The sequence below is a fragment of the Cygnus atratus genome, chromosome 14 (assembly GCF_013377495.2).
Source record: "Cygnus atratus isolate AKBS03 ecotype Queensland, Australia chromosome 14, CAtr_DNAZoo_HiC_assembly, whole genome shotgun sequence".
NCBI classification, from domain to species: Eukaryota; Metazoa; Chordata; class Aves; order Anseriformes; family Anatidae; genus Cygnus; species Cygnus atratus.
In genome coordinates this window covers 13,126,243-13,151,360 of record NC_066375.1, presented here as the reverse complement: position 1 = coordinate 13,151,360, position 25,118 = coordinate 13,126,243, and the positions used below count along the sequence as shown (strand labels likewise).

Sequence of the window (25,118 nt, the reverse complement as noted above, 5' to 3'; positions counted from 1 at the left end):
GTGCAGGGGAATATGTGCAGTTGATACCTATTTTGAGTGCTTGGCTAAATCTTTTTTTCTTTGACTTCACAATTTACCTTCAGGGTTGATAGCTTTTGATGCTTGTGCTAGGAGAAATCAGTATCTCAGTGTTCTGCTGCTGGGTAAATGAGGTGCTCCAAGGTCTCTGACTCTGGAACTGGTGGAGCTTGCAAACAGGAGTCACAGTGGAGACAGGCAGAGTCAAAGGTAGTTGCAGAGTTCGTGCTTTAGTGCATTATGCTGCTGACTAAGGCAGCTGAGACCTCCAGAACTACCCAACAGAGCATTGTTTCCCTTGCGGTTGCATGGAAGCTGGGTATTGATGTCTCCATCATCCTCTGTAGCTCAGCTGACAAAGATGTGATTTGCTGTAGGTGACTGGCAGCTGGGTCTGAGCCAGTGTGGGCAGTGACCCAGCCGGTTCCTGGTGCGAGCTGCTGCTGTGCTCGTGAGGGAACATCTCCTTACCCTAGTGACTGGGGGATGCGTTGGTGGTGCGTGGTGCTGCGGTAGGGTGGGAGCTGCGCATCTGCCTTTGTGGTCTATCAGGAAGCTCTGGAAAGCAGTGGCACAGAAGACTGAAGCTCTCCCAGCAAACTCAGGCTGACAGCGTTCAGGAACAGGAATAGCTCAGTATCTTGCTTGTGACCACTCCCTTTGTCACTTACACTCAGACAAAGCCCTGTCTATGCAGAGACATGTCTTGCTCTTTGTACTTAAGACTTCTTTCTTGTATGTTGGACTTGTGGGAAGATACCGATCTGTCTGCCTGAAGCTAGTTATTGACAACAAAGTATTTGAGATGACAATTTACATTTCAGCAGCACCTTTAATTCACGTCTTTCCAGATGCTTTACAGACACGGATTAACATAGCCTCACAACAACCCTGTGAGGTAGGTGGGTACGGTCATCCCCCCTCTGTGGGGACAACGAGGCACCAAGCATAAGGGGCTTGGAGCAGCTGGGCTGTGATTTGACCTAGCACTTGGGCATCTCAGTCCCATTAGGCCTTCAGCTTCAGATTGTGCTTGTCTAATGCAGGATTTAGCTCAATTGGGGGCTATACTGATTAACAGTCTGGCGAGCCTGTGGCTGTCTAGCACAGACTGTAAAGGCCGTTAATCTAAGGCAGGAGTTTATTAGCCAGGTAGGTGGCTCCTTGGTGCTTCTTGCTGCTGGAATAATCTGAGGGTTTGAAGGCATATCAAAAATACAGTTAGATATCAACCACTGAATGTGACAGGCTATAGCTGGAGAAAGCCCATTTCCCTCCTCCAGTCGGAGAAGCTGTATGGGTTACTACCATAAATGTATTGATCAAAAAGGGCATAATTTATATAAAAAGTCCACCCTTGCTCTTTCCCCAAGGGGGGGGGGGGAAGCCTAGAAAGTCAGTGCTGGTAGTCAAGTGTCAGCTTCTAGCTCCGGATTGGCTTCATAGCACCTGCAAAAGGAACAAAACGTGGTACATCAGCAGCCTGTTCAGGCTGGCAAAAGAAATTAAGCAGCGTGGTCCCTCAAACAAAGTCTAAGTGCAAGTTTAGCTTTAAAACCTACAGTGCTGTGTATTATTCATGTGGAATGGGTCTGAGAGTACTGATGGGAATGTTGCCAGCATCACCAACAGCTCTGCAAAGCAGGACGATGGGAAGCCTGGACTAGGGGGTGGGACCTTGACTTCAGAGAGGCAAGCTTATTTACCTCTTAATTTAATGACAAACCACTCTATCTCTGGCTGGCCCTAGGTGATGGCATCTATAAGTATGAAGTATACTTGACACCTTGAGTTCAGGCAGCTTGGATAAAGTTGAGATGGGGACCCAAACTTTCACCAGGCTCACTGGAACCCAGATGGACCTTTAGGTGTTTGCTGGCAGCTGCTTATTACCTTTCTGAAGGAATAAGAGCAACAGAAATGCGTCAAAGGCACGCACTTATCCAGCAAGAGAAATATTCCTCAGCTAACTCTTGAAAAAGCAAGGCTTAAATGGGAAACCTTCTCTGATGGCGGGTAACTCATGCTGTTGTTCATGTTGATGTTCTTCATGGAGATCAGAGTGATGCTGTTATCCTTCTCACTTGTGCCTGCAGAGCAGCTGTCAACAAAAGAAAGCATTAATTAGTCCAGGAAATAAGAAGGGAATTTCTACACATAGAGGTAAACAGGCAAGGCTGAGGCTGGCACGTGGGGACCAGGACTGATTTGCACTATCCTCTGATCTGTTGTCCTGATTCAGGTGCATCCTTAGTGCTCAATTCCCCCATCCCCTGCCTCTGTGTTAAGATCTCTGCAGAGATGAGGAGTGCGTTCAGATGATTTCAGATACAGCACTATTTTTCCAGCAGACAGCACAGCTGTCTCTACTGCCAAGGTAGGCAGAATCAAGGAGCAGTTTGGATCCAGTGCTCTGTGACTACATTACCTTCTAGCCCTGTAGGCATTACCAGAATTGGAACAAAAGGAAACATTATCGTGCCCTTAAATCTGCAGCAGTTGTCATGCAAAGGGAGCCCTGGATCTTTCTGCACCAGCTGCTGCTGCTCGTGTATTGCCAGCTCCTCTCTTCTGAGTGAGAGGTACAAGTGTTAGGAAGGTGGGATTCCCCTTTCTCCCTGCCCTGAGAGCTGGAATAGGCATTCAGAGCTAAAGGAGAATGGATGACCTTGGTGTTTAGGGCGCCTTGGGGCATGGACCTCTGCTCTGATGTGCCCCATCTCAGTGACTGCAGATCACTTAAATACCCATTATGACAATGATCTAGGAACCACTGACAAATGATGCAAATTCTCACCTAAACGGTTAGTGACTCTGCTCCTTATGTCCCTTGCTTCTTTCCAAAGCAGGGGTGTTACCTTGCTGGGAAGGGATAGGAAAGTAGGAGCAATATATTTTGACGCTTTCTCCCCATCTTAGGTCCCTTCCAGCCCTTGTTTTATGGTGCTTTCTGCGCGTAGCCTTTCTTCTTGGGCAGCAGTGACAGTCTGTGGGGTTCAGACAGACCATTCTCTACTTGGTGCTTCTCTTCCAAGGGACTCTGGGTTGCACCCCCCCCATTCCCTCCCCATTATACCAATTCTGCTAGATAGCAGTAACATTTTTTTTTTTTTTTGAGTAAGGGGGGAGAGAGGGGAGGACGGACCTGATCTGATCTCATCTCACTGAGACTACTCTGAAATGCAAAACCCCCAAGGTTCTCATCTCTGTCTAGGCAAGGAAAGACAAGCAAATTGCTTTTTGGAAGGTGATGAGCCTTCACAGCTATCAGTGCAGCTGTAAAATGAGGCCCCTAAACATTGAACTTCTACCTTTGACTCCATCAGACGCAGGATGAGGCTTTGCCAGCACTTGTGTTTTTTACCTGTCTCAAAGTCCTATTTTTTTTCTTCAAACTGGAGTAGCCAAAGCCACTTATTTCCCAGGCTGAAATGAGTTCTGGAATAAAACTTGCATTTTCAATAGGATGTGAATAGTGCGAGTGACCTTACCTCTCTGATACCATGGAGCTCCCTGGCTTCTGTTTGTCTGGAGGGAGAGAAGTAGTTGGTGATATGCAGGTGAGAAAACATGACAGCTATGCAATAAGTCAGCTGCATGCAGAATTATGTTGTACAGGGTTATAAATGAAATCCAAATGAGATTAGAGCCACCACTGGACACTTGAGAGTTGATTAGAAATAGTGCTTCAAATAATCTAACATTATACAGGCAGGACTGAATGCTTTGCTGCCTGTTTAATTGCATCCTCTGGTCTTTTGGCGGCTATCTGTCTTGCTGTAGATCAGTCTTGCCCTCTAGTGGGCAGTGCTTAATGGGAAATGGTATTCTGAGAGAAAATGAGTGTCAAACTCCATAAGTTCCGCTGGAAGAGCTGCCTGCCTGTGGGAATCAGCACATTTAACTGCAGCGTGTACAGCAAGCTTGAGGCCGTCTCCTTGTGCAGATGAATCTGGACAGGGGCTTCAAAGAGGTGGTCACACTCCATTCCTAACTGTGAAATCTGTATTTCAGTTGTGCTTCAAAATGTCCCACCAGGTAAGATTTTTTTAAAGGGTGTCCTTCATTTAGGAATTGCCAAATAAGCTTAGTAACCAATGACTTTTTGATTAGGGGGAGAGAGGTGGTCCAGGGAAAATACCTTCTGAGTCCTTTGAGCGGTTACACTTGAACCTCAGGCTGACCACGCTGACGAGGATGATCACCACCACTACCAGGATAACTATGAAGCTGATGACACCTGGGGATGGAGGAAAGAACTGTCTGCTATTGATAGAATAACGCTCCCGTCCTTGGCTTCTGTGGTAGTGCAGGGTCTTGACTCATCAAAATTTGGGTAGGAAATCAATATTTTCATTAAAATGAGCATGGGATGTAATAGGTAGGGAAGTAAATAGTCACTAGAGTGAATGGCTTCATCCTCCTGTGCTTTAGCTTCAAAGGGCTTCTGGTGCATATTTAGGTGATAAGACAGTGACAGGAAGGCAGAGGTCAGTTGATTACACTGGGGATTAATTGTGTAAAGTCAGATAAATACATAATATAATGGGGAGAGACAAGCTGATTGACTGAATGGTGTGAGCTGTCTCATGAACCAGTGGCCAGGCACAGATTTGATTCTGGCATCTGTAAATTGAACTGTGCTTTGTACAGGACTCTCATCCTGTTAAGACAGTTTCGGGTCTCTGTGGCTTCCCTCAGAGTACATAAGCAAATGATAGTTACAAAGTTAACATTTATTTCAGAAGTATTTTTAAAAGTGAAGAGTTTTCTTATAGTGCAGTAGAAGTGAACAAATTTTTTTTTTTTTTTTTTTTTTTGCTTAGCTTCATGGAGGAAGGGGACAGTATAGTCCAACGCAGAATGGATCTCTTAAATTTACCCTGTCCCTATCTTCAAACCTATTGTCAGGATAAGCTCTGGTGTCTCTTGCCCCATTCCTGCACAAGGTCTGAATGGTGTGGAGGAGTTTGCTGCTTCCTGCTGAGCAGGGTGCAAATGTACAGGGAGGGCAGTAAGGCAGGGCTGGGGCAGAATATGAACAGGTTCGCGGGGTTAAAACAAGGCTAAACTTCCTTCTACCAGGCAGGTAGTACATTTATTGTAGACCCTGTCCGGGAAGCCAGGGTGTAGCATGGGATAATTTGTGTGCAGGTCTTGCTCTAACACAGCTGGGATGTGTCTTGCTCTAACACATCTAGGGCAAACACTGAAGCTAGGAGCAAGATCCCCAGTTCAGGCATAGCCATGAAGGGCTTTCATATTCTGTCCTTTGTGTATTGGGCATGGCTAGGAGTATTTATTAGGTGCTTAGCCTGCTGGTGCTAGATGTCAAGATTTTTCCCCTTGTGCTTTGAACATTACAGGATCGCACATGCTAAAGAGAGAAACTGAGGAGCTGTGCCCAGGGAAGCACTGTTGGCGCTGGCTGTCCAGCACTGCGTGACTTGACAAAAGACCCCCCCCTTCTCCCCAGGTTGCACAAGACCTTACCAAAAGCTGCCACAGTCAATGGAGACTTATCATATGTTGGAGTAGTCACGCGTGAGTAGCCAGAGGTGTCTAGTGTTGGGGTAACTGTTTCTGAGGTGCCTGCAAGGTAGGAGAAAAAAGTGACTTTATATAAAGCCTTTCTTCCAGTGTTGGGAAGAGGGTTTCTAGTAACGTTGTGTGGCCTAACTCGCACTTGCACTTTACAGAAGATGATAATTGTGGATCTTGGCCTGCCCCCATCAACATGAACAGCAAAGTGACATAGGTGGGAACCAGCTTGCGTTGGTGTGGCCCCCTTTAATCAACAATCTGAGGAAATGATTCCCCACCTGCAGGGTTATCTACCAGGATAGCAATGAGGAAGCTGAGCGTGGCAGGTAAAGGGCTGATCTGGGAGGGTGTTTGAGGAAGGAGCTTGCCACATGTCCTTCTTACAACTTTTTGCCATGCTGGCACCTTTCCTGCTGTGAATCGCAGCCCCTGTTCCCAGGCTTGACAGGTTACCCCAAAGTGCTTCTTCTGCAGAGCTTTACAGGCTTCTCAAGGGCTACATGGGGTGGCTAGCAGCCCTTGGATTCTCGTTAGCTGTTCACCATGCTGCCTGGGGGTAGCAGTACAGTGGCATTGCTGTTGGCTGTGAAAAATGCTGTGAAACGTACTGGTGCTTATCTCTGAGAGAAGGGAGAAAGCACCTTGAGTTGCTGCTGTTGTAGTACTCTCGCTTCTCTTGGGCTCTTCACCTGCACAGAGGAAATGCAGAACATGAGTCTTGGCCTTCAATATCACATAATAAGCAAAAGAATTCATGGACATGCTGGAGTGTTGAATGTATTCACAGTAAAGCTGATGATTTGCAGGAAAATGGGAGGTTTATTTTCGGGCTAAAACCTCCCCACTGACATTTTGTGCTATTTTCCCTGAATCTTCCTTCAGGCAAGGAACTCAAATACCCGGGTATAACTGTTCATGTTTAGTTTCTGCAATCCCAGATGCAGTTTTTGGTTAGATACAGCAGTTAAGCGCTGGAATAGTGAACTAGAAAGGTTATGGATTTGCTTTTGCTTATAAACTTTGAGGCTTTAAAAAAGAAGTTTAGGAGAGGCAATTCTACAGAATTAGTGGGTTTGTTGTCCTGCAGGCTGTGTTATCAGGAAGTAATTAAGCTAGTCTGAGTTGGGCTAACTTGTGTGCCATATGCAATCTACCTGTGGCCGTACAGAATATTTTCCAAGCAAGGACTCCAGTTCTCAGTGGGGTAAACTGGCTTGTAAGAGGCTGTTTGGTATGTGACAGCTGCTTCCAATGCCTGTGTAAGCAGATTTAAGGCTGGCCTATGTGTTTTGCTTGAAAAAATAAAATAAATCCTTTGCTGCTCTCTGATGTTTTGAACATCCAGCTTGTCTGCATTGGCCTTATTGAACAGCTACAAGTACTGTCAGGACACTAAAAGTGACACTTTGCAGCTTAGATCATCTGTAGGCCAAGCAGGATCTCTTTCCTCTCCCATTCTCTCCCTCCCCAAACTGGTGCTGGCCAAAAGCACACGCTGCCTGGAGAGGTGTAGAACAGCTACTGGCACTCTGAGCTGGAGCGCAGGGAATGCAACTGTGGGCAGCTGCAGACGTGCCCTGAAACTGGGGTTCCTGTCTTGCAGAAAATGTCAGGCTTTGGAATGTTCTTTTGCTAAAAGTCGGAAGAAAGCAGAAACAGTATGAAGTAACAAATTTTAACCAGTGAGAAAACAGTAACTGCATGCAGCAGAACAGTCCTGAGAGGCAGGGGCTAGATCTACAGCTACTAGCTGTATTTTTTCCACCAGTCATCAAACCCTTTGTTTCATTCTGAAATTGTTCTTTTAGCCACAGGTGGTGGGCAGAAGCTTTGTTTGCTGAGCCTGGCTTGGATGCCTCATTCCTGGGAAACGCTGGGTCTTGCACAACAGGAGACCTCTCTTTTGGAAGCATCAGCAGCATTTATGTAGCTGAAGATGTATGGAGCTTTTCAGATAAAGCAGGGCTATAATTAATAGCAATCTGCTCTGATGTAAAGGGCTCTTGGCTTAGCTGGGCACAGACGTGCTGGTTGGACATCTGTGCAGGCAGAGCTGACAGTGGGTTTTTAACCTTGCATGAGTCAGGGAAGATCTGAGAGGCAAAGCAGATTCTCAGTCTTTACCATTGCAAATCTGAACCTTTAATGGAAAATCAGATCAATATTCAGATTTCAGTGTTCCCACTTACTTGGCTTCTGTCTTTATTCTGAGAAAACTTACTGAATTCTCCAATTTTTGGTACAAGCTGGATTAAGCAAACTATCGGAAGTAAAAAAAAAAGCGCATTTTAAAAGGTGCTAAAAGTGCCGCCTTGTTTCTAGATGTAGATCAGTCTTTCAACTGTTCAAGTTTATCCCAGGCAGAGGTTGCTGAGTGGAATTGGTCTTGTTTTATCAGTGCTTGTAAGGATATCAGATGAATTTGGGTGTTACTGATGTCTCGATGCCAAGATAGGTTAGTGCTTCAGTAACTTGCACCGTGTAAACCAAGTAAGCTAATTGCCATGAAATTGTCTGCACTTATCGTTAGTCTATAAAAAGACAAAGTACCTCGAGTTGATGAAGCTGCAGTGCTTTTGTTTCCGCTAGACGTTTCACCTGGATAAAACAAGGAGAAGAGAATTAAGTCTAGAAGCTGCTGTTAACTATGCTATGGAGAGCTGTTGGGTTTTCCTGAGGGGGGAAAAAACTTTGTTTCTAGGCATGAAGCTTCCTCTCCAAGCAAACTCAGGATGCCCAGCTAGCAAGCCATGCAGTGATTTGAGAGTGTACGTGAGAGGTGAGCGTGGGAGCGGTGTGCCAAGGAGAAGGAGGCTGGGGTGCCTGTTCCTCCTCCACAAAGCATTACCTGGTAAAGCGGGATCTGGTTTTTCCTATGCAGCTCAGCTGTCACATCCAGGCCATGGCTGCATCCAGCCATGTGCGTTTGGGGAGCTGTAATAAACTACCTTTTTAGCAAAGGCCGAAACATTCAAAAGCAGCTGCTACTGCATAAGTAGCATGGTGTGGGCTGGCTGGGATTTTGTGAAGCACCCAGGTTTGCATGGATAAGCCAGGATGCATAAACTGGTCCTGCCTGAGCAAAAATTAGAGTTTTCCATTTTTGTGTACTTACCCTGTGTGGGCGATGTTGGTGTTGTAGGGATGAAAGAGGATTTGGTTGTAGTAGTCTTGTCTGTGCAGATGAGATTCAAGTCAATTGGTGTTGCTGACTTTACTGAAGGCTCTGTAGAGTAAGAAGAGTTACTTTAAAGAGCTGTGCTTGTTGTGAGCTCTGTTAAGAAACAGCTCGGTGGAGGGTATGGCTTCTGCAACGAATCCTCAAGCTCCTAGGAAGTTGTGCATAATCTGCTAGGGAAAGTATGGGTGTGAGCAGATAAGGTAATAGTCTAGTCCTGCTCAAGGAGTCAGGGTTTCTGTACTTTGACATTAACTTTTGCTTCTTTTGGCAAGGCTGCTTGTGTGCGGAGGTGCTGGGCAGGCAGGGCTCAGGAGCTGCATGGAGAAAGTCTGGCTTTTCCCACCACTTTTTTTCCTTCACTTTGAAAATGGAGGGGTTTTATCTTGAAATAAAGACTTTATCTCTGGACACTAACTGTCTGGCACGCACATGTTTATTTGCTTGTTATATGAAATGCTAACTTTCATGTTTCATTTCACTGAGTCTCTAGGCACAAATCGTTCACTACTTGCAGTGATTTGGAAGCTTTGGCATCTTTTTCAACCTGGCACTCAAAGAAGCCAGAACATGAATCCTGTGGGTCCAGAGCAAGATAGGGAGGAGGGAAAAAATCTTTCAATAGTCCTCTGCAAGGAAGAGTTGATCGCCAACCTGGAATTTATAGGCAAGTTACTTTTCGTGGCTTTCCAATAAAATGAGCAAAGAGTGAAAATGGCTTTAAGCTTTCTTCTTTTATCCAGGTGCTTTAACAAAATATTTGGATTTAGGAGTGTTTTTTTTCTCTGCAAAGCGTAACAGCAGAGTAAGATCTTTCTTGGGATCCTTTCCTTTGTTTTTATGGTCCCTCGGTAGGGGGAGCTATGCTTAGAAAGAGATTTCTCCTTGATATGGTTGAAAAATCTGTCTCCAAAGGGGTGTAAGTGTACCAACAGAGGTAGATCTGGAGTTGGAGAGATCTCTTTGCGTGTATTTGGTTTTGTGTATTTGCAGATTGAAGCATATAACTCTTGCTAACATCTCCCTTTGCCCACTTCCAGGGCTTCTGACTGTACGTATGGTATTGTCTTGAAGCTGGTTTCAGTAGAAGGGGAGAAGAGAAAAATGACATAAAGTAAGGGAACTCCTCAGAGATTCGTATTACTTCTAAATATTTTTGTCCTTCTAAGTGATTTGACTGCTATTTCCATGAAGGTAGATAAAGCAACCCCCCCACCCCGTTAATAACTGTATTAAAGCTAAGGCAGACCTCAGTCCTCGTGCTGGTGCAAGCCCTACAGTTCAGGAAATGCTTCCCCATTTCCTCTGAGAGCAACGGGGGAAACGTTTACCTGTTGTATACAAGGTGCTGATGCTGTGCACAGCACTGGAATTTTCTAGTTAAAAAAAAAATAAAATTGTTCAGGTTTATCAGGAGAGCAGTATTGAACAATGAATGTAATGCATGGGAACGCTAACAATGGCTTAATTGCTGTTATTTCCCTTATGACACCCAAGAGCCAAGGCCAGACCTTGTGTATGAGGCCCTGTGCTTAAATGTGCTCCGAGCTTTCCTTGCATTAAGAGCTGCCCAGCGAAGTGGGTGATGCCAGGCAGGAGGATGTGGACACAGCCCAGCCTGGGCTTGGGGGAGTTGCATCCTTTGTGCACACAAGACTTTCTTCCTCCTTTCTTCCTTTCCTCCCCACCACTGTCGTCTTCTGACTTGCCACTGCACAGCCCCATTTTGTCACTTATAGAATAATTTATTGCTGGATGGGCTGAAAGATGGGCCCTTTACAAGACAGACTTGCCAGGATGCCCCTCTCCAGGTGAGCTCTGATAGTTCTGCAAGCCTGTGCTGTCACGGGTGTCTGTAACAGCCCTTGGAGGGAGGTAGAGGGGAAGGCAAAGGTCCTTCTCCTTTGCAGTGTATTACCTGAGGTATGGGTCTTTACTTCAGGGTTGTGTGGTGTTGATTGAGATCGGTCTGTAACACAAAGACACAGAGGTGAAGTCTTCTACATGAGGATCCTTGCTGGTGGGGTCCCTGCAGGGAGGTTTGAAGGATGGGCCAGAAAGAGACCCTTAGAGCCAATAAGAGCTGAAAGGGTGATGAGAACAGGAGGTGTTAAGGAGTTTATCACTGCTGTGGCTACAGGGACCTGCAGGCAAAGGGGTGATGGCTCTGAGGATGTGTAGAGCGGAGCATGCAATGGGGAACGGCTAGGAAACATCTGGGAAAGCAGGCAGCAAAGACGAGGCAGGATCAGATCCCTCTGTTTTCACTGGGCCTCCTGGAAGGCAGCACTGCTCTTCCCGACAAGGCTGGGAGGCAGAGACCAGAAATAGGGAACCAGGCGAGGTTATCACTTGGGGTCACAGTGCCCTCCATCAGCCCTGGAGATCTGGGGAAGAATGGGGATGGGCAGGCAGAGGTGGGCAGTGCAGGGTCCTGCAAAAAGGTGCTGCAGCGCCTTTCCCATCAGTGGCCTCTCTGTTTGCATCTACACGTGGGCACCTGCACCCATGTCCAGACAGACTTTAAATCAGTGTGACCCAGGAGGTACCTGCTACAGGGTGGACGGAGGAGTCTGTGGAGGTTGTAGTACCTGGAATGAAACAACAAAAGTATTAACAGTGCTAATGTGACTTGCACTAATGCATTAGTGTTCTTGCTGGTTGTGCGATTTGGGTTTTCCTTATCTTCTGAAGGAGTGACTTTGAAATACACAGTTTCCTCCAAATATTAGCTAAGTGGTAACAAGGACTGTGTGAAACTATTTGCTTGAATGTAAGGGCATTAGGTTCTGTGTGAGCTAGGACTAGAGTTTATACAGCCAGGATAAATGTCCTCCTGCCCCCATGAAGCCAAACCCTTTAGAAAACCGCCTTTCTCTCCTGTGGGGAAAATGCAAGGCCATATAAATCAGTGGTGTTGCTCCCTCCCCATGAGCTGCTTGCCTCCAGCTCAGTCTTGGCAGAGAAGGGCCATTTGACCTGTTTTCTAGAGCTGTTTAAAGAATTAAGACATATTTGAAAGCTTTGAGACCCTTGAGACCTTAATGAGTGGATGGATGAGGCTTGTAAATGTTTCCAGGAGCTAATGGGACTGTTTTCTCAACTGAAAGTGTTTTGTTTTGCTTGTTTGTTTTGGATTTATGACAAGGCATCCCTGGACCAATGTTCCGTGTTGCCTGCCCTCAGAATACCTGATGTTTTTCTTTAAGTCTCAGCTCCTGGAATGCTATGATTAGATAGGTGCCAATTAAAAGTGCTGCCATTTTAAAAGTAAAAGGAAATATCCAGTTCCCATATGCGAGGACAAGGACTGTAAGATGTAAATAAGCTTGATACTTAAATCAAAACAAACTGGTATAACTTTGAAAAGGTGACTTTCAGTCTGTCATTTTGAAATGCACATCCTAATTGGCACTTCTAAATGGTTATTACTGGTGGTACTGATGCTGTCTGTAGTTAAGATTCACGAAAGAAACCACATTACAGCCACAGATCCCACTGGTGATCCACCTCACCAGAGTCCCACAGCAGCTGATAGTTCCTAAAGGCTTCAGACAAAAAAGGATGGCAGTAAAGGTTGAATTCTTCCATCTCGCTGTCTTTGCAAGGTGTTGTGGCCCCTGGGGTAAGGGCAGGGGAGATTCAGCGAAGCAGCACCAGCGGGAGCACCGCGGTGCTTGTGTGTGCCCCTACAGCCAGACTGGTGCACCAGATTCATCTCGCTTGTTCTTACACTTCCTTTGTGAGCAAGCCTGCAAGAGAGCTAATCTCCAGGCTCCCTTTCTCATCAAAGAGAGGATCAGGGACTTCTAAATCCCTATTGATCTGATCTATTTTAGATTTCTGTTGTACAGGGAGAAGGAGGCACAGCCTGCGACATCCTGTTTCTCGCCAGGAGCTGTAGAGGTGATGTAGGTGATGAACTTCGTGGTAGGTACCTATGCTGTAGCTGTCTGAAAGAGGTCAGATGAATGCCCTGACGGTGGTGTATATCTGGAATGAGATCTTTAGCATGCAGCGTGTGTGGGTTATCGCAGCTTGGCTCAGAGCCCACCCCTCAGGGGACTGTCTGGGTCTAGCGAGCTCCTGATTGATATCATTTTTCTCACGCAAACTGTCTTGGAGCCTTAATTGTTTTTCTTCCTCTAAGGCTTTATGACAACGATCCCAGCCAAACAGGAACCAAAACAGTGTGTAAACCACTGAATACATAATAAAACATAGCCACTTTCAGTGTAGGATTTGGCTATGAACTTGACTTTTCAGACCTTTTCCATGCTTTTTTTTTTGTTTGTTTGTTTTAGTGTACTGGGCAGCAGGCCTGCAAAACCTGACTTTTCCAGTCCGTAAAAGAAGAGTGAGAGGAGATGTGATTAGATCTTCAGTTACATAGAAAACAGATTAGCTCCTTCCTTTCTACCTCCACTGGGAACAGGACCAGAGGACCAGGGCTTAAACTGCAGTAATAAAAAGGGGGGCAATAGGAAACTGTCCTCACATAAGGGTAGTGAATTGCAGTGAGTGATTGCGTAGGAGAATAGTGAGATATCCTCTGGAGCTTTTGAAGAGCAGGTGAAATGAATGTCAGTCTAGTAATGGGATTATGGACAGATACAACATCACTTACTGAATCAAGTAGTGTAATGGGGGAAGAAGAGATCTTTTGGGCACATGGCTGTCATTAAAAGGGCCGAGATGTTTGATGTTTGTTTTGAGGCTGGGGAGTGCACCTCTCTGCAGCCCTGCCACCTGCCACTGTCTGCTCCCAAGGGGCCAAGCTGACTCCATGCAGAGGGTGCAGTTATTTGGGCTGTTTCCATTGATCCCAGAAATTTGCCAGCCTTTCTCTCTGGCTTTCCTCTTGAGCAGCTTTACAACACGATTTCTGGATGTTGGTTTGCACATGCCTTAACATACTCTGCCTACAGTCAGTACAAAAAATAATGTATTGGGATAATCTTGGGGGCCCATATCCTCTAGCAGCTGCCAAACTCAAACAGCTCATCTTTCTCCATTGCTCTTGCAGAGACCTTGTTCTCCCATGGGTAGAAGTAACTGCATGGGACACATTTCCTTCTTGAAGTTGCCATAGGTGCTTTTTAGTGTATATGTCACATGAAAGCACTGAGAACTATTATTTATACTTTGAAGGAAAATGGAGATGAAGGCTTCTGAGCTGGTAGTTTATTTCAGTGTTTTGGGGTGATGGAGGAGAAATCTGAGAGCTTGAAATGAGCCTTTACGGACAGAAGGCACTGAAAGGGAGATAACTGCTGCCCTGTGCTGGCAGACCTGATGGCTCACAGAAAGCTCAGGCTCCCCAGTGCTAGGATAGGAGGAAGAAGCTCTGAGTACTCTTCCACCACAGGTCAGCCCTTTGCCGAAGGTCAGACTAGAGCACTGGCTCGTAAGAAGTTCTCAGAAAGAAGTATGCCAAAGTAAACCTGGGGTTACTGTAAAACACATCAGCAAGCAGTTTTTTTCAGGGCACAGTCCCTGGAATTCACCTGGCCAAGCAGATGCTCACCCTGGTTGTCTGCATCTGAACTTTGCTACAGAGAAGTGACCAGTCTTGTGTGAAGAGGCCAAGGGATGGAGAAGCCTTTTGGCACTTTGCTCGGTAATAAATGGCCCTTCTATAAACACAACAGCACATTATTTCAAAGCGGAGCATGTCTGGCTCTGACTTCTGGCCCCTGCTTTTTGTTACGCCTTCTCTGCCAACTCAAATAATCAAGAGTCCCATGATGTTAGCTGTTTTCTTTTGGTGAAGGCGCTTAGCATCCCAGCTGAATTCCATCGGACAGACGTGCAGAGCAGGAAGAGACCCGGGTTGTGCTGTGGGGCCGGGCAGCAGGATGTGGGTCAAAACCAAAGCGCCGCGTGTCACAGCTCCCCGGGGGGCTGCTGTGCGAACCCTGCTGCCGTGGCACTTGGCCACAGCACCGTTTCCTCCCCGTGCCCTGCCAGCAGAGCCCTGGCTGCAGCAGCTACATAAACAGCTAGCGATAACGGGCAGGACACAGCCAGCACAGCTGCAATTGCAATACACATCAAAGCCATTCGGATGACTTGCTGTTGAGTGGAAGCAGAGCCAAACTGTTTGAGTGTTTGGGTGCAAGTGATTTACGGCAGGGTTGTGTGTCTCTAGGTGGGGCGGGGAGCTTGCTGAGGGACTTACAATGGGAAATAATGTTTTCTGCTCCTGCTGGAATGGGAAACTCCTGATTACTGACCAGAGCAATAGGTCTCCAGAGAGGCACAGTGAGGCCGCAGATGGATTTCTTCTCTCTGATTCAGAGCTAGCTGTTCCGTGGTTAATTTTTCCAGAAAATGAGAAGGGAATTTTGGATTTATTTGCAGCAGTCCTTCTGTGATGTTAGGTGTGAGTGTCAGACAGAGAACAGAGGGGCCTTCCCATGTAGCCTTCTTTCATGGCAGCTGAGAAGTTCCCAGAGCCAGCTGCACACCCCTCAGAAGAGCATAGAAAGATGTTAAAGAAAAAGAAAAAAGTGTTTTTTAGGTATTCCCGCTTTAGTATTTTAAGCTAGCCTTTGTCAGGGCCTTGGTATAAAATACTGCTATACCAGAGACCCAAGTCAGCTGTTGAAAAACATTTCAGCAGTCTTTACACCGGGCTCAGAAGGGCTTGTGATGCCCAGTCTGTTCTAATACTGGATGAGTTCACAGGGGGGATCTCTGGCACCAGTATGAAGGCACTGGGACTGGTCCCATCCACGCAGAACTGGTGGGAGAGAGGCACCCTCTAACCCCGACGTGTAGTGCTGGACTCTTCTCCTGCAGCAGTTTTTGGGGGAGATGTTACAATTGTGCATCAAGGAGCTCTAGAGCCTGCGTGGCACCGTACAGACTTTGCTGTACCAACCTTGTGTCACCTTCTGCTTGCAGGTTGTATAAACAAAGGCTGTCAGAAGAGACCTAACGATCTAAAATTAGACTTTTCGGTTAATGTATTGCTGCTCCAGTAAACTCACCCATGACAAAAATACGCTGACCACTTCACGCGAGTGCAGCTGTTTCCTGGGTGAAAGGCAGCAGCTGTTGAAGCAGCAGAGAGCAACACCACTTAATTGTTGCCACTTTTACGTGAAAGAAAATGCTGTGTTAGGGAATCTGGAAGGTGGAGAGCTCCCATTTTATTAGGCACCTAAGGAAAGGTGCCTCTGCCTAGCAGGTCTCGGGACAGGTTGAGGCAGAAAATGTGGGAAGAGAGGAGAAGTGTTGTTATGCAGACTTGATAACTGACGGTCTAAATTAGGTCCCAGACCCACAGTGGTATTTAAACACCTAATTCTCAAATGACATTCGAGGGGTTTGGCAACTCACTGCTACGTGGTTCTGAATGGTAATGGCTTGGCCAAAACGTTACGGAAAGTTCAGAGAGGCAGGAATTCAACCCGGATCTTGTCAGTGATTCAGAACAATCCTGGCCTTCCTCTGCTGCTCAGGGCTGCACCCAGGTCTGGGCATCCTCTCGAGCATCGTGCTCCGTTGAACTGTTCTGGAAGCAGATCAGTCTTCTGGCGGAAGCCAATTAAAACCCACTTGAATGTAGAAAACAAGCCAGGAGACAAACAATGTGGGGAAGCCACATGCACAGAATGGGACCTGTAACATCGCAGTGCGTGATAAAGTACTTTTTTTTTTTCTCCCCTAAAAAATGGTTGCTCCTAGAAGAAAGTAACAGGGCTTTTTTTTTCCTGGCTGCATCCCTGAAGCCTGGTCCATGCCCATCTGCACTTATCTGAGCATTTCTCTCTAGCATTTGAGGAGTAAATATGTGCTCCATGCAGGCTGCCCTGCTGTGACCCTCCCAGCTACTTACTGGTTACAGTTTTCTCCCCGACATGTTTGTTTGAGAGCTCTGCTTTGTTTTATAGATGCTGGGAAACTGAGGTGCAGAGAAAGCATCCTGAGCTGCAAGCTCGTTCCTCAGCGCTGCTTTCATGCCTTAATTAGGCTCTCAGCGCAGGTTCTGCTTTGTACAGGTCACCTTGCAGGTGGTCCTCGTTATCTTGTAGGATTTTGTTCCTAACCAAATGTTGTGTGTTCCAGCTGGTGTAGGGATCAGCTGCTGAACTTGCTCGTGTGCTGTACCTCTGGACAGGCGTCAACAAAGCCCTGTGACAGCACACAGACTGCCGTCCCCTGCAGCAGGGGATCAGTGCTAGGTACTTCTCAAGCACATCTCACTTCCCCCAAGTTCCTGGATGTCACAGTTTCCAAGTTTATTCACATTTCTTTTTATTATTATTATTATTATTATTTCCAAGAATTCCAAGATATTCCCCAGGGCTTCTTGGGCAGAGTTGTGGCATTGCTGGTAACAGCCAGGTTATGTGGTGGTTCTGAAACACCATGCAGGAATGCCAGCTGCTGTTCAGTTCAGTTCCCACTTAGTGACCTGGGAACTAAGGTTTGTATGGGGCTGGTGGCATGGGGAGCTCTCCTAATTCCCATTCTTTTCACTTTCTTTTCTCAGGTCTCCTGGCTCGAACCTTAGGGGAGTGGCTGAAGGACAGGTGAAGCAGTCCTTGCCTGGTTGCATTCGTTTCCCCCCCAGCATCAATGCTGGGCAGGTACCTTACTGCTGTTCCCTGAAACGCCACATCTTGCAGAAGAGGCAGTCAAAGCTTCTTGACCTGACAGGCTCCACCTGGCTCCAAATTTTAGGTGAGTGACCCTGATGATATCACCTAGGTTTTATTCCTAATTTTTTATGTGTGTATATATATATATATATATATATATATATTTTTACTAGCCTTGTCTCATATCTGGGGAAAACAAAGCATGGGAGTGCTAAAACACAAAACCCAGTGGTTCTCTGTCCCACCCAGTGCATTGTCAGCTATGACATGCTGCTCCTTGGCTAACAATTGCACTGACTTCAGTTTGACTCCAAGGTTCTTAGCTACTCCAGAGTCACTTCTAGCTAACACGAGAGGAACTTACTGGATTGTATGCCTGGATCTGCTTGCTCAGAGCTGTGCCACCTTTGGAAGTGTGCAGAAATTGCAGTTGTTCGTGGTGGTGGGTAAAGCTGGGCGTGACCCAGTGTGGCAAAAGCCTTCTTGCATCCCTTCCCTTGCTGAGAACTACTGGTGGCTGCCCCCAGCTGCAGAAAGGTTTGCTCTGAAGGGTGGATGGGCACAATCCACATCTCTGTGGCCCCCTCTTTCATGTTGCTGCAACAACCAGCTCAGCGTGAGCGCTCTGCCTTCCCTTCACGTGGGGTGGCAAGCCTGAGCTGTGAGCTTGCATCTGTTCTGCAATGTCCCTGTCCCATCACTGAGTCCCAGATCAACAGCCTTGATCACAGGGCGTTGGGTCCCAGACCGGTGCTTTCTCACCAGCTAGTGGTAAGAAAATTATTACTAAGCTGTGAAATTTATCTGCTAGTAAGGCAGTACTGTTTTACCACATTCCTGCTGTTTTGCTAGGTTTGTAGGAAGTTTTACCAACTACTGGCATTAAGGGCAGGGTCTCCTTGAAACCTCTGTATCTCCAAAGACCACCACAACCATAGATACTAGATGAGGCTTTGCTCCTTCCTGCTGTACTGAAATGATTCTTCTGAAGGGTAGAAAAAGCCCCATAAGTCTACAAAAAAAGCCTGAAGGGGAAACTACTTGTCAGTGCTGTGGTTGGATTACGTTGAGTGGGCTCATCTGGGAAGTGAAGTAACGAGACCTCCTAGCTGAGGCTCGGCAGTGATGCCTTTTGCTAGTGCTGTGCGAGGCACAGATCTCCTGTTTCTAGCCTGGGCTCGAGCCCACACGTTGGCTTTCCCAGCAGGAGGGTTCTTGCTCTGGTTACCAGCACTGTCCCCTCCGAGGACACCTGTTGTTGACTCACCTATTGTAAGGAACATAATTGCTGGAAACAGCCTCCAGTTAAGTCAGCTCTGCAGAGTCATCAGCAGAGTTTCATCTGACTAGAAGGGAGTAGTTTGTTTTGTGAACAAACATTTCTCTGAACCACCTCCTGCTTTCTCTTCCTTGTACACCAGGCCAGGGTTGCTCTGGCCTGTCCTTTTTGCCCAAGGAAGGTCAGGGAGGGATCTTGGGGATACCCTTGGGCATCGCCTGGTATGGGCAGAGACTAGCAAAGAAAAGAACTGTCTGCAAAGGTGGAGAAGCCTTCTCCTGCTGCCTGGTGGTATAAGAAATAGGATCTGAACTGGGTGTCTTTAACGCTCCCTGCGATGCCAAAGAAGACATCTTGGCAGGTATATTTTTAAAAGCATTGTAATTTGTTGTGACTGGGGCCAGCATAAATCTCTTTTGTATGATCTTGCAACTGCCTGAGTGCCTAAAGAATACAAATTCTGTCCCCATTGTTTGAGGAACAAGGCAGAACAAGCAGCAGGAGTCAGTTCTAGGATGCACTGGATGCCCTTATGTTGGGATGCAAGTGTTGTCTGGAAGGTCTCCTGTTAGCTGGATGTCTGCCCTCTGTCTGCACCCCACTTCTTTGATTACCTCTGGGCCGTGCTCCCTGTGGCATTATCCATTCACTGGCTGCAATGCAGATAAGGAAAGCAGCAATCAATGGAAAAATTCTGCTGGGTTCTCACCAGCTTCCAGAAGGAATTTTGCAGTGGAAATCTTTTGTCTGGGAAATGCCTGCCCATTGTAATGGAAACTGTTCTTAGGAAGAGGTTTGTTTGGACAAATTTTTCGTTAAGCATTTCTACAGGATGAAAAAAAGATTGGAAGTGGTCCAAAACTTCCCACTTGAGCGATTTCAAACTAACAGTAGTTGAACCTTCCTTCAGAAGTAACTGTAAGCTTAGGAATTCAAATTAATAAAATTCATTAATAAATTAATGAACTTGCAAAAAGTACCAAAAGCCTGTGTGGAGACAATAGTTTCCAGCCAGCTATTCTGCACAACGCTGGGGCTTCACAAGGTTACTTCCACCTGCTCAAGAGCAAGGAGACCACCAAGCTCTTCTGTCTTAAGATCTCCTCGTTCCATTCTTCAGCTGCCTGCCAGTCAGGGAGCCAGCAGCATCACTGACCTGGTCTCTGTCCCTTTCACTTAGGCTTCTGCAGAAGGCAAAGCAGCAATATCCCTCAAGTAGTAGGCCACGTTAGTGACTTTAATATAACATTGGCTTTAATTTTCATTTAATTTCTAGTTCAGAACTGTCATGCAAAGATGATGATACAAAATACACAATAGTGTTGAAGGCTGGTTTTGACTGAAGCCAGAGGTTCAAGTGAAGTACAGCAAGCACCAGCAACGCCATTATCATCATTTGCACCTATTGGCCCCGCTGGCATCACACATCTAGTGGGAACAGCCCCTGCGCTGTGATTTGAAGCAGACTGCAGAGGACAGAGTTACAGTGACGCACTCAGGACTGAAAGATAGAGGCGGCATCCGTTCCACCTGATCCTGCAACAGCTGGGGTCAACCTGGGGAGCAAACCTCTTGCGTAGTGTGATCAAACCAAGGGCTGGTCTTGGCATAGTGCAGCTGACTCAGAGTAGGTGCTGACAACCTTGGTAACATCCCTGTCTTGTGCAAGCCATGCCAAATATTTGTAAGGGGGAAGAAATGCACTCTGGCCAGGTATTAAGAAGCACAGCAGCATGGCCAAGGGGCTTCAAAGTTCCACTAGGCACAATTTACCCCTCTGCTGAAGTCAGCAGCCCTCTAATAAAGAGACATTTTCCAGTCTATGTGCTCTTCCTTCTGAGAGTTGCACAGCGAGCACCTGACTTGTCTTTATATTCCGTGTCTTTTAAAAATCCTCTTACTACCAATGCAGTGGCTGTAACCTACAGGCAACTTCCACGGTTTAATGGTAAAAACTTTGGATCCAAGAAACATGGTATTATTTTTAGGTGGCTTTCTGTTAGAAGCAGCAGTGATATGCAGTCTATATTCCTCTGAATGCCTTTAAGCTCACAGGTACTACAGCTGTCACCAACACAAGTGGTGCCTGGACGCAGGAAAAAACAACCTGTCACATTTCACAACAAGGAACCTGTTCCTTGGAGGTACACTCACTGCATCCTCCACCACGACCCACGTATGAAGGGAAAATTAGGAGCAGAATTACTACAGTAAGGACAATACATGTACTGCGTGTCTCGCACCTGACTTATGTGCTCTTTGTGTTTACATCAGCAAGAAGAAAATTTAAAGTCAAGGAAAAAATTACTTTTGAGGAAAATGTCCTGTACATTTAAAAGTTCCACCTTTACCCTTATTTGACAGAAGTCACTTGCTACACAATGCCTCAGTATGCCTCAACAGAAACAAGCCTTTTGTTAACCAGAAAACAACTTCTGTTATTCCAGCACAGTCAAATAAACCCTATAACACCTGATACGGCCAGATTTTTCCAAACAACCTGACTCCTGCCACCCTTGAACTTAAAGCTTGGGCTTTTCTTACGGCAGCTACTCCACGCTTAAATCTCTGTCCGGTTCCCTTTGGGAGCTGGGCTCCCCAAACCCACCCCTGGCACCGTGTCACCATCCTCAGGTGTGAGCAGAGCGCCTTACCTCTGATGAGCACGCAGCCAAACAGCCACAGGAGCGGGTGGACGGACGGAGCCAGCATCTTCCCCTCGGCTCGTGGCTGTGCAGCTCTGCTGGGGCTCTGTCCATACCGAGAGTGAAAAGAGGGTGAGGAACGATTTGCCTGCTTGGGCTGATTCTAGCAGAGCTTCCTGTTAAAGAATAGAAGGAAACAGGCTGAATCCACAGGGGAACTGTGTTTTTTAGCCCATTATGGTCGAAGAGGATATGAGACATCGCTTACCGACGGCAAAGGAAACCTCGCCATCGATGTGTTGGGGAATTCGGTTCTCATAGCAGGGGAGAACAGTGGCACAGCGGGCCTGCCCGGCCTTGGGCCTCAGTAGTGTCTTTATAGTACCTGGGTTTTTTTTGGAGATTAGGTCTGGGGCAAGGGAGTGCCCCAGGTGATCTGCTCCACGTCAGTCGTGAGGGCTGCGCTGATCTGGAGGAGCTGGTCATCCCCTGAGAGGGGATTTCTTAAAATCCCTGAGAGGGGTTTGGAAATACCTGATCCTGGTGGGGCTAGGCTATCTCACAGCCCGTGCTGCCACGTCCTCTGAGCCCTCATCCTGCTCCTCCCCATGCAGCTCCAGCAAGTGTGGGCACCAGGACTGTTGGTTTTGGGATGCTGTTTTTTGGGTAGCAGCAGCATCCTTCCCCACAGGACGTACTGCATGAGACAGGCTTAGACCAACCCTAATCCCGTTCTTTGATGAAACTGGAAAATTGGCTTGGTCCTGCCCCTGTCCAGCCCTGCTCACCAGGGGACTTAGGACGTTCAGCTTCTTGGCCCCGACTTTGTGATGGGTTGTGCACCTGTCTGCACATTCTGTCTGTCCCCTGATGGCATAGCTTGAGCTTCACAGGTAATACATTGCCCCATGCTGGATGTGAGTGGGTGTTTGTGGGGGAAATGGGTCTTAGAGTCTCCATGTGGAAAAGGCTTCAGCGCCCGCCTGTCTTAGAGGATCCCTGCAGGACTCTGGGGGACAAATCCAGAGGACGGTGGTGTTACAGTGTCAGGAATTTATGCAGCATTGGCCCCTGTGCCCTCTGCATCACTGTGGCACCCAGAGCGGGTGTGTGGTCAGCAGAGTCCCAGCTGGGGCTGACTGGTCAGACTGGGAGCTTTGCTGCCCATGCCTGTCCCCCTGTTGGCTGCTCCTCCCTGCCTCAGACTCTTCAAAGGCTGCGCTGCCCCTCTTTGTGCTAGGCAAGATGCAGAGCCCTTTGTTTCCTTACAAAAAGGCTTGTTATAGGGGAAATGGGTTTGTTTCCCTTTGGCAGCCCAGGGGAGGCTGGATTGGGGGGGCAGGTGTTTGGGGGAGCGCAGGGTTTGCACCTCCTGCCCTGGGCTGTTCCATGCTCAGCCCTGTGGGTCCAGAGCTCTGCTCTCTGCACTGGGACAATGCAGATTTCCAACACATCCCTTGCATCTGTCCCCCATCCAGAACAGCCTGTGTCTTCCAGAAGACTGCCCCAAGCCATGTCAGGCATGCCGAGCCCAGCTGGGGACACCATAATGCAGCCTAAAAGCAGCCAACATAGAATCACAGAATCACATAGAACATAGAATCACAGAATCGTAGAACTGCTCAGTTTGGAAGGCACCTTAAAGATCACCCAGTCCCAAACCCCCTGCCACATGGCAGGGATACCACCCACTAGATCAGGTTGCCCAGGGCCTCGTCCAACCTGATTTTGATCATCTCGATCATCTCACAGCAGATTTTGCTTTCACAAAACCTCTGTTAGCAGCCTCCCCCCCACCACCATTTTTTTCTCTTGCACAGATGTGATGCTCAGAGATTATGCTGTAGATTAAGGTTTTACTGAATCCTGAAATGAGAGCAAATTCCCAGAAGCAGCAGCTCTAATGTGCAGCCAAATCTGTGCTGGAAGCTTGCTCGGCTGGATGGGGGACGAAGTGTTTCCCACCCTGTCCCCACAGGGTACAGGCAAGGTGGAGCACGAATATTCACCCAGGCTGGTTTGCTGAGAGGCAGCCTCCAGGTAGGAACAGTTTTATTCTGGATAGGAAGGGGGGAGGAGGTTATTTCATAATGGCTTTGCAGAGATAAAGCTCCAAGGATCCATCTTTTCTGCACTGTGACGTGCTGGGGGTCAAGCCCGGTGGCGTGGTCAGACTGCACAGTGTCCCCAGGCCTGGGGGACAGCACCCACCTGCATGGGAGGGTGAATGCTGCCCGGCTCGGGGGCATCCTTGGAGCCTTGCTTCCATGGTCCTTGAGATCTCCGCGCCCCAGGCTGGGATTAGCAGCACCAGCACATCTGTGAAGCGCTCAGATATTGCAGCGTTCACGTGGCTGGTGCTGGCAGAGCACAGCGGGCTCCTCGGCTGCCTCACGGCGGAGGGAAGCGTGCTCACCCACACCTCACCCACCCGGCGGGGCACGGCGCCCTGCCTCCTGCGCGCCTGGAGGAGACGTTCCCCGTCCTGCCGCGGTGGGTGCTGCTGGTGTGTTGGGTGTCTCTGGAGCATGGTGTGAGCTTCAGAACAGCAGCGGCGTGGGCTCACCCTGCTGCTGGCGATAGCGGGGCTGACACGGTCCTGCTGCAGAAGTCAGCCTTGGGGCTGCATCACCTCTCAGGGCGAGGAGCCTGCCAGCTCACGGGGCTGTGCGGATAGGCTTTGCCGGATTGTGCAAACAGCTCACACACAGAAGGGTGATTTTTACACTGATTTCTAGGCGCAGTAATAATTAAGGACAAGTCAGCGAAAGGAGGGAGGTTTCCTGGAGTTGGAAAGCTGGGGGCTGTGCATGTGCCTCTGGAGGGGCGGTGGGTGCTCTTGCCCTGAACAAAAGGCGCTTGTCTTGCAGCCGAGGAGCGCAGTGCGGCGAGAGGAGAGTTTCCTGCCGGTGCGCCTGTGTGTCCCCGCGTGGGGCAGCGAGGGAGAGGCGGTGGTGCTGATGTGGCACTGCGCTAGGTAAGGCAGCACCTCGTGTGTGTGTGGGATGAGCAGGCGCTTCCTCCTCTGCGCGGGGAGTCCCAGGCATGACGTGGCAGCCTCCGAGGTGAGTCCGGGTGTGCCAACACCCTGCCAGCCCCTGCAGCACCTTCCTGGAGGCTTCTCTGCTGGTCCTGCCCTCCCTGCTGGAGGTGATGATTCCCCCGGAGCAGGGACACCCAGGTACCCCCGTGGGCCTTTCCTCCTTTCCCTCCTGCTGCTTCCTGCTCCCAGCTCTCTGCCGTGCTGGCTCCCATGGGGTTTTACGTCTGGCTTGACTTGCAGATGTTTTGGCAGGGTTGGGCCTCCCAGGGAGCTCCCCAGGGGGGGGTTTGGTCTTGGATTAGCACTGTGGGGCTGGGGGGAAGAGGGGAGTGTGGAGGTGTCCCTTCCAGGGGCTCCTGGTCCCCATCACCAGTGGCAGTGGGCCCGGAACAAGGGGACGCAGGACGCTGCCCCTGGCTGTTCTCTGTTGTCTGCGTGGTTGGACGTGTCCAGGGCACCATCACTGCAACCCCAGATGTGACCGTCAAAATTTATCCTGTCTGTTGAGCCCGAGGGAGGGAGCGCGCAGGGGACAGTCCCATTCCCTGGCAGCTGGCTGGGGCTGTGCTTCTGCCTGCAGAAAGCACTCGCTCAGAGCTGTCCCATCACACTGAGCACTTGGGGAGCAGCAAAGGATAGGTTTTGGTTGTGTTCAGTCTTGTTAAACCCGCTAGGCGCTGCTGCTCACTGTCCCAGGGTTTGTGGGCAGGCTCCTGCCCTCCTGTGGGACGCTTGGGCAGGATGAGCATTCATCCTGGCCGTTCCCAGCCCAGAGCTGCACGTTGCTCAGGAGGGTTTG

General features: G+C 48.3%; 1 protein-coding gene across 1 annotated transcript; it reads right to left on the bottom strand.

Annotated features, from left to right (window-relative positions):
* Positions 1 to 1,441: 1,441 nt before the first annotated feature.
* Positions 1,442 to 21,343, bottom strand: ECSCR (endothelial cell surface expressed chemotaxis and apoptosis regulator). The gene is made up of 12 exons (XM_035562909.1): positions 21,286 to 21,343; positions 11,290 to 11,331; positions 10,659 to 10,709; positions 8,678 to 8,788; positions 8,113 to 8,160; positions 6,204 to 6,251; positions 5,512 to 5,610; positions 4,160 to 4,258; positions 3,510 to 3,546; positions 2,020 to 2,119; positions 1,912 to 1,915; positions 1,442 to 1,467 (listed from the first exon to the last, which is right to left on the bottom strand). Exons 1-12 carry the CDS (start codon positions 21,341 to 21,343, stop codon positions 1,442 to 1,444), a joined length of 723 nt encoding a protein of 240 aa, XP_035418802.1.
* Positions 21,344 to 25,118: the final 3,775 nt, after the last annotated feature.

Excerpts from the sequence above, each read along its gene's own strand:
- ECSCR (XM_035562909.1), bottom strand. The coding sequence starts at position 21,343 with ATGCTGGCTCCGTCCGTCCACCCGCTCCTGTGGCTGTTTGGCTGCGTG. Across the intron at positions 11,332-21,285 it reads TGGCTGCGTGCTCATCAGAG|GTACTACAACCTCCACAGAC; the intron begins GTAAGGCGCTCT and ends GTTTCATTCCAG. Across the intron at positions 3,547-4,159 it reads CCGCTCAAAGGACTCAGAAG|ACAAACAGAAGCCAGGGAGC; the intron begins GTATTTTCCCTG and ends CTCTCCCTCCAG.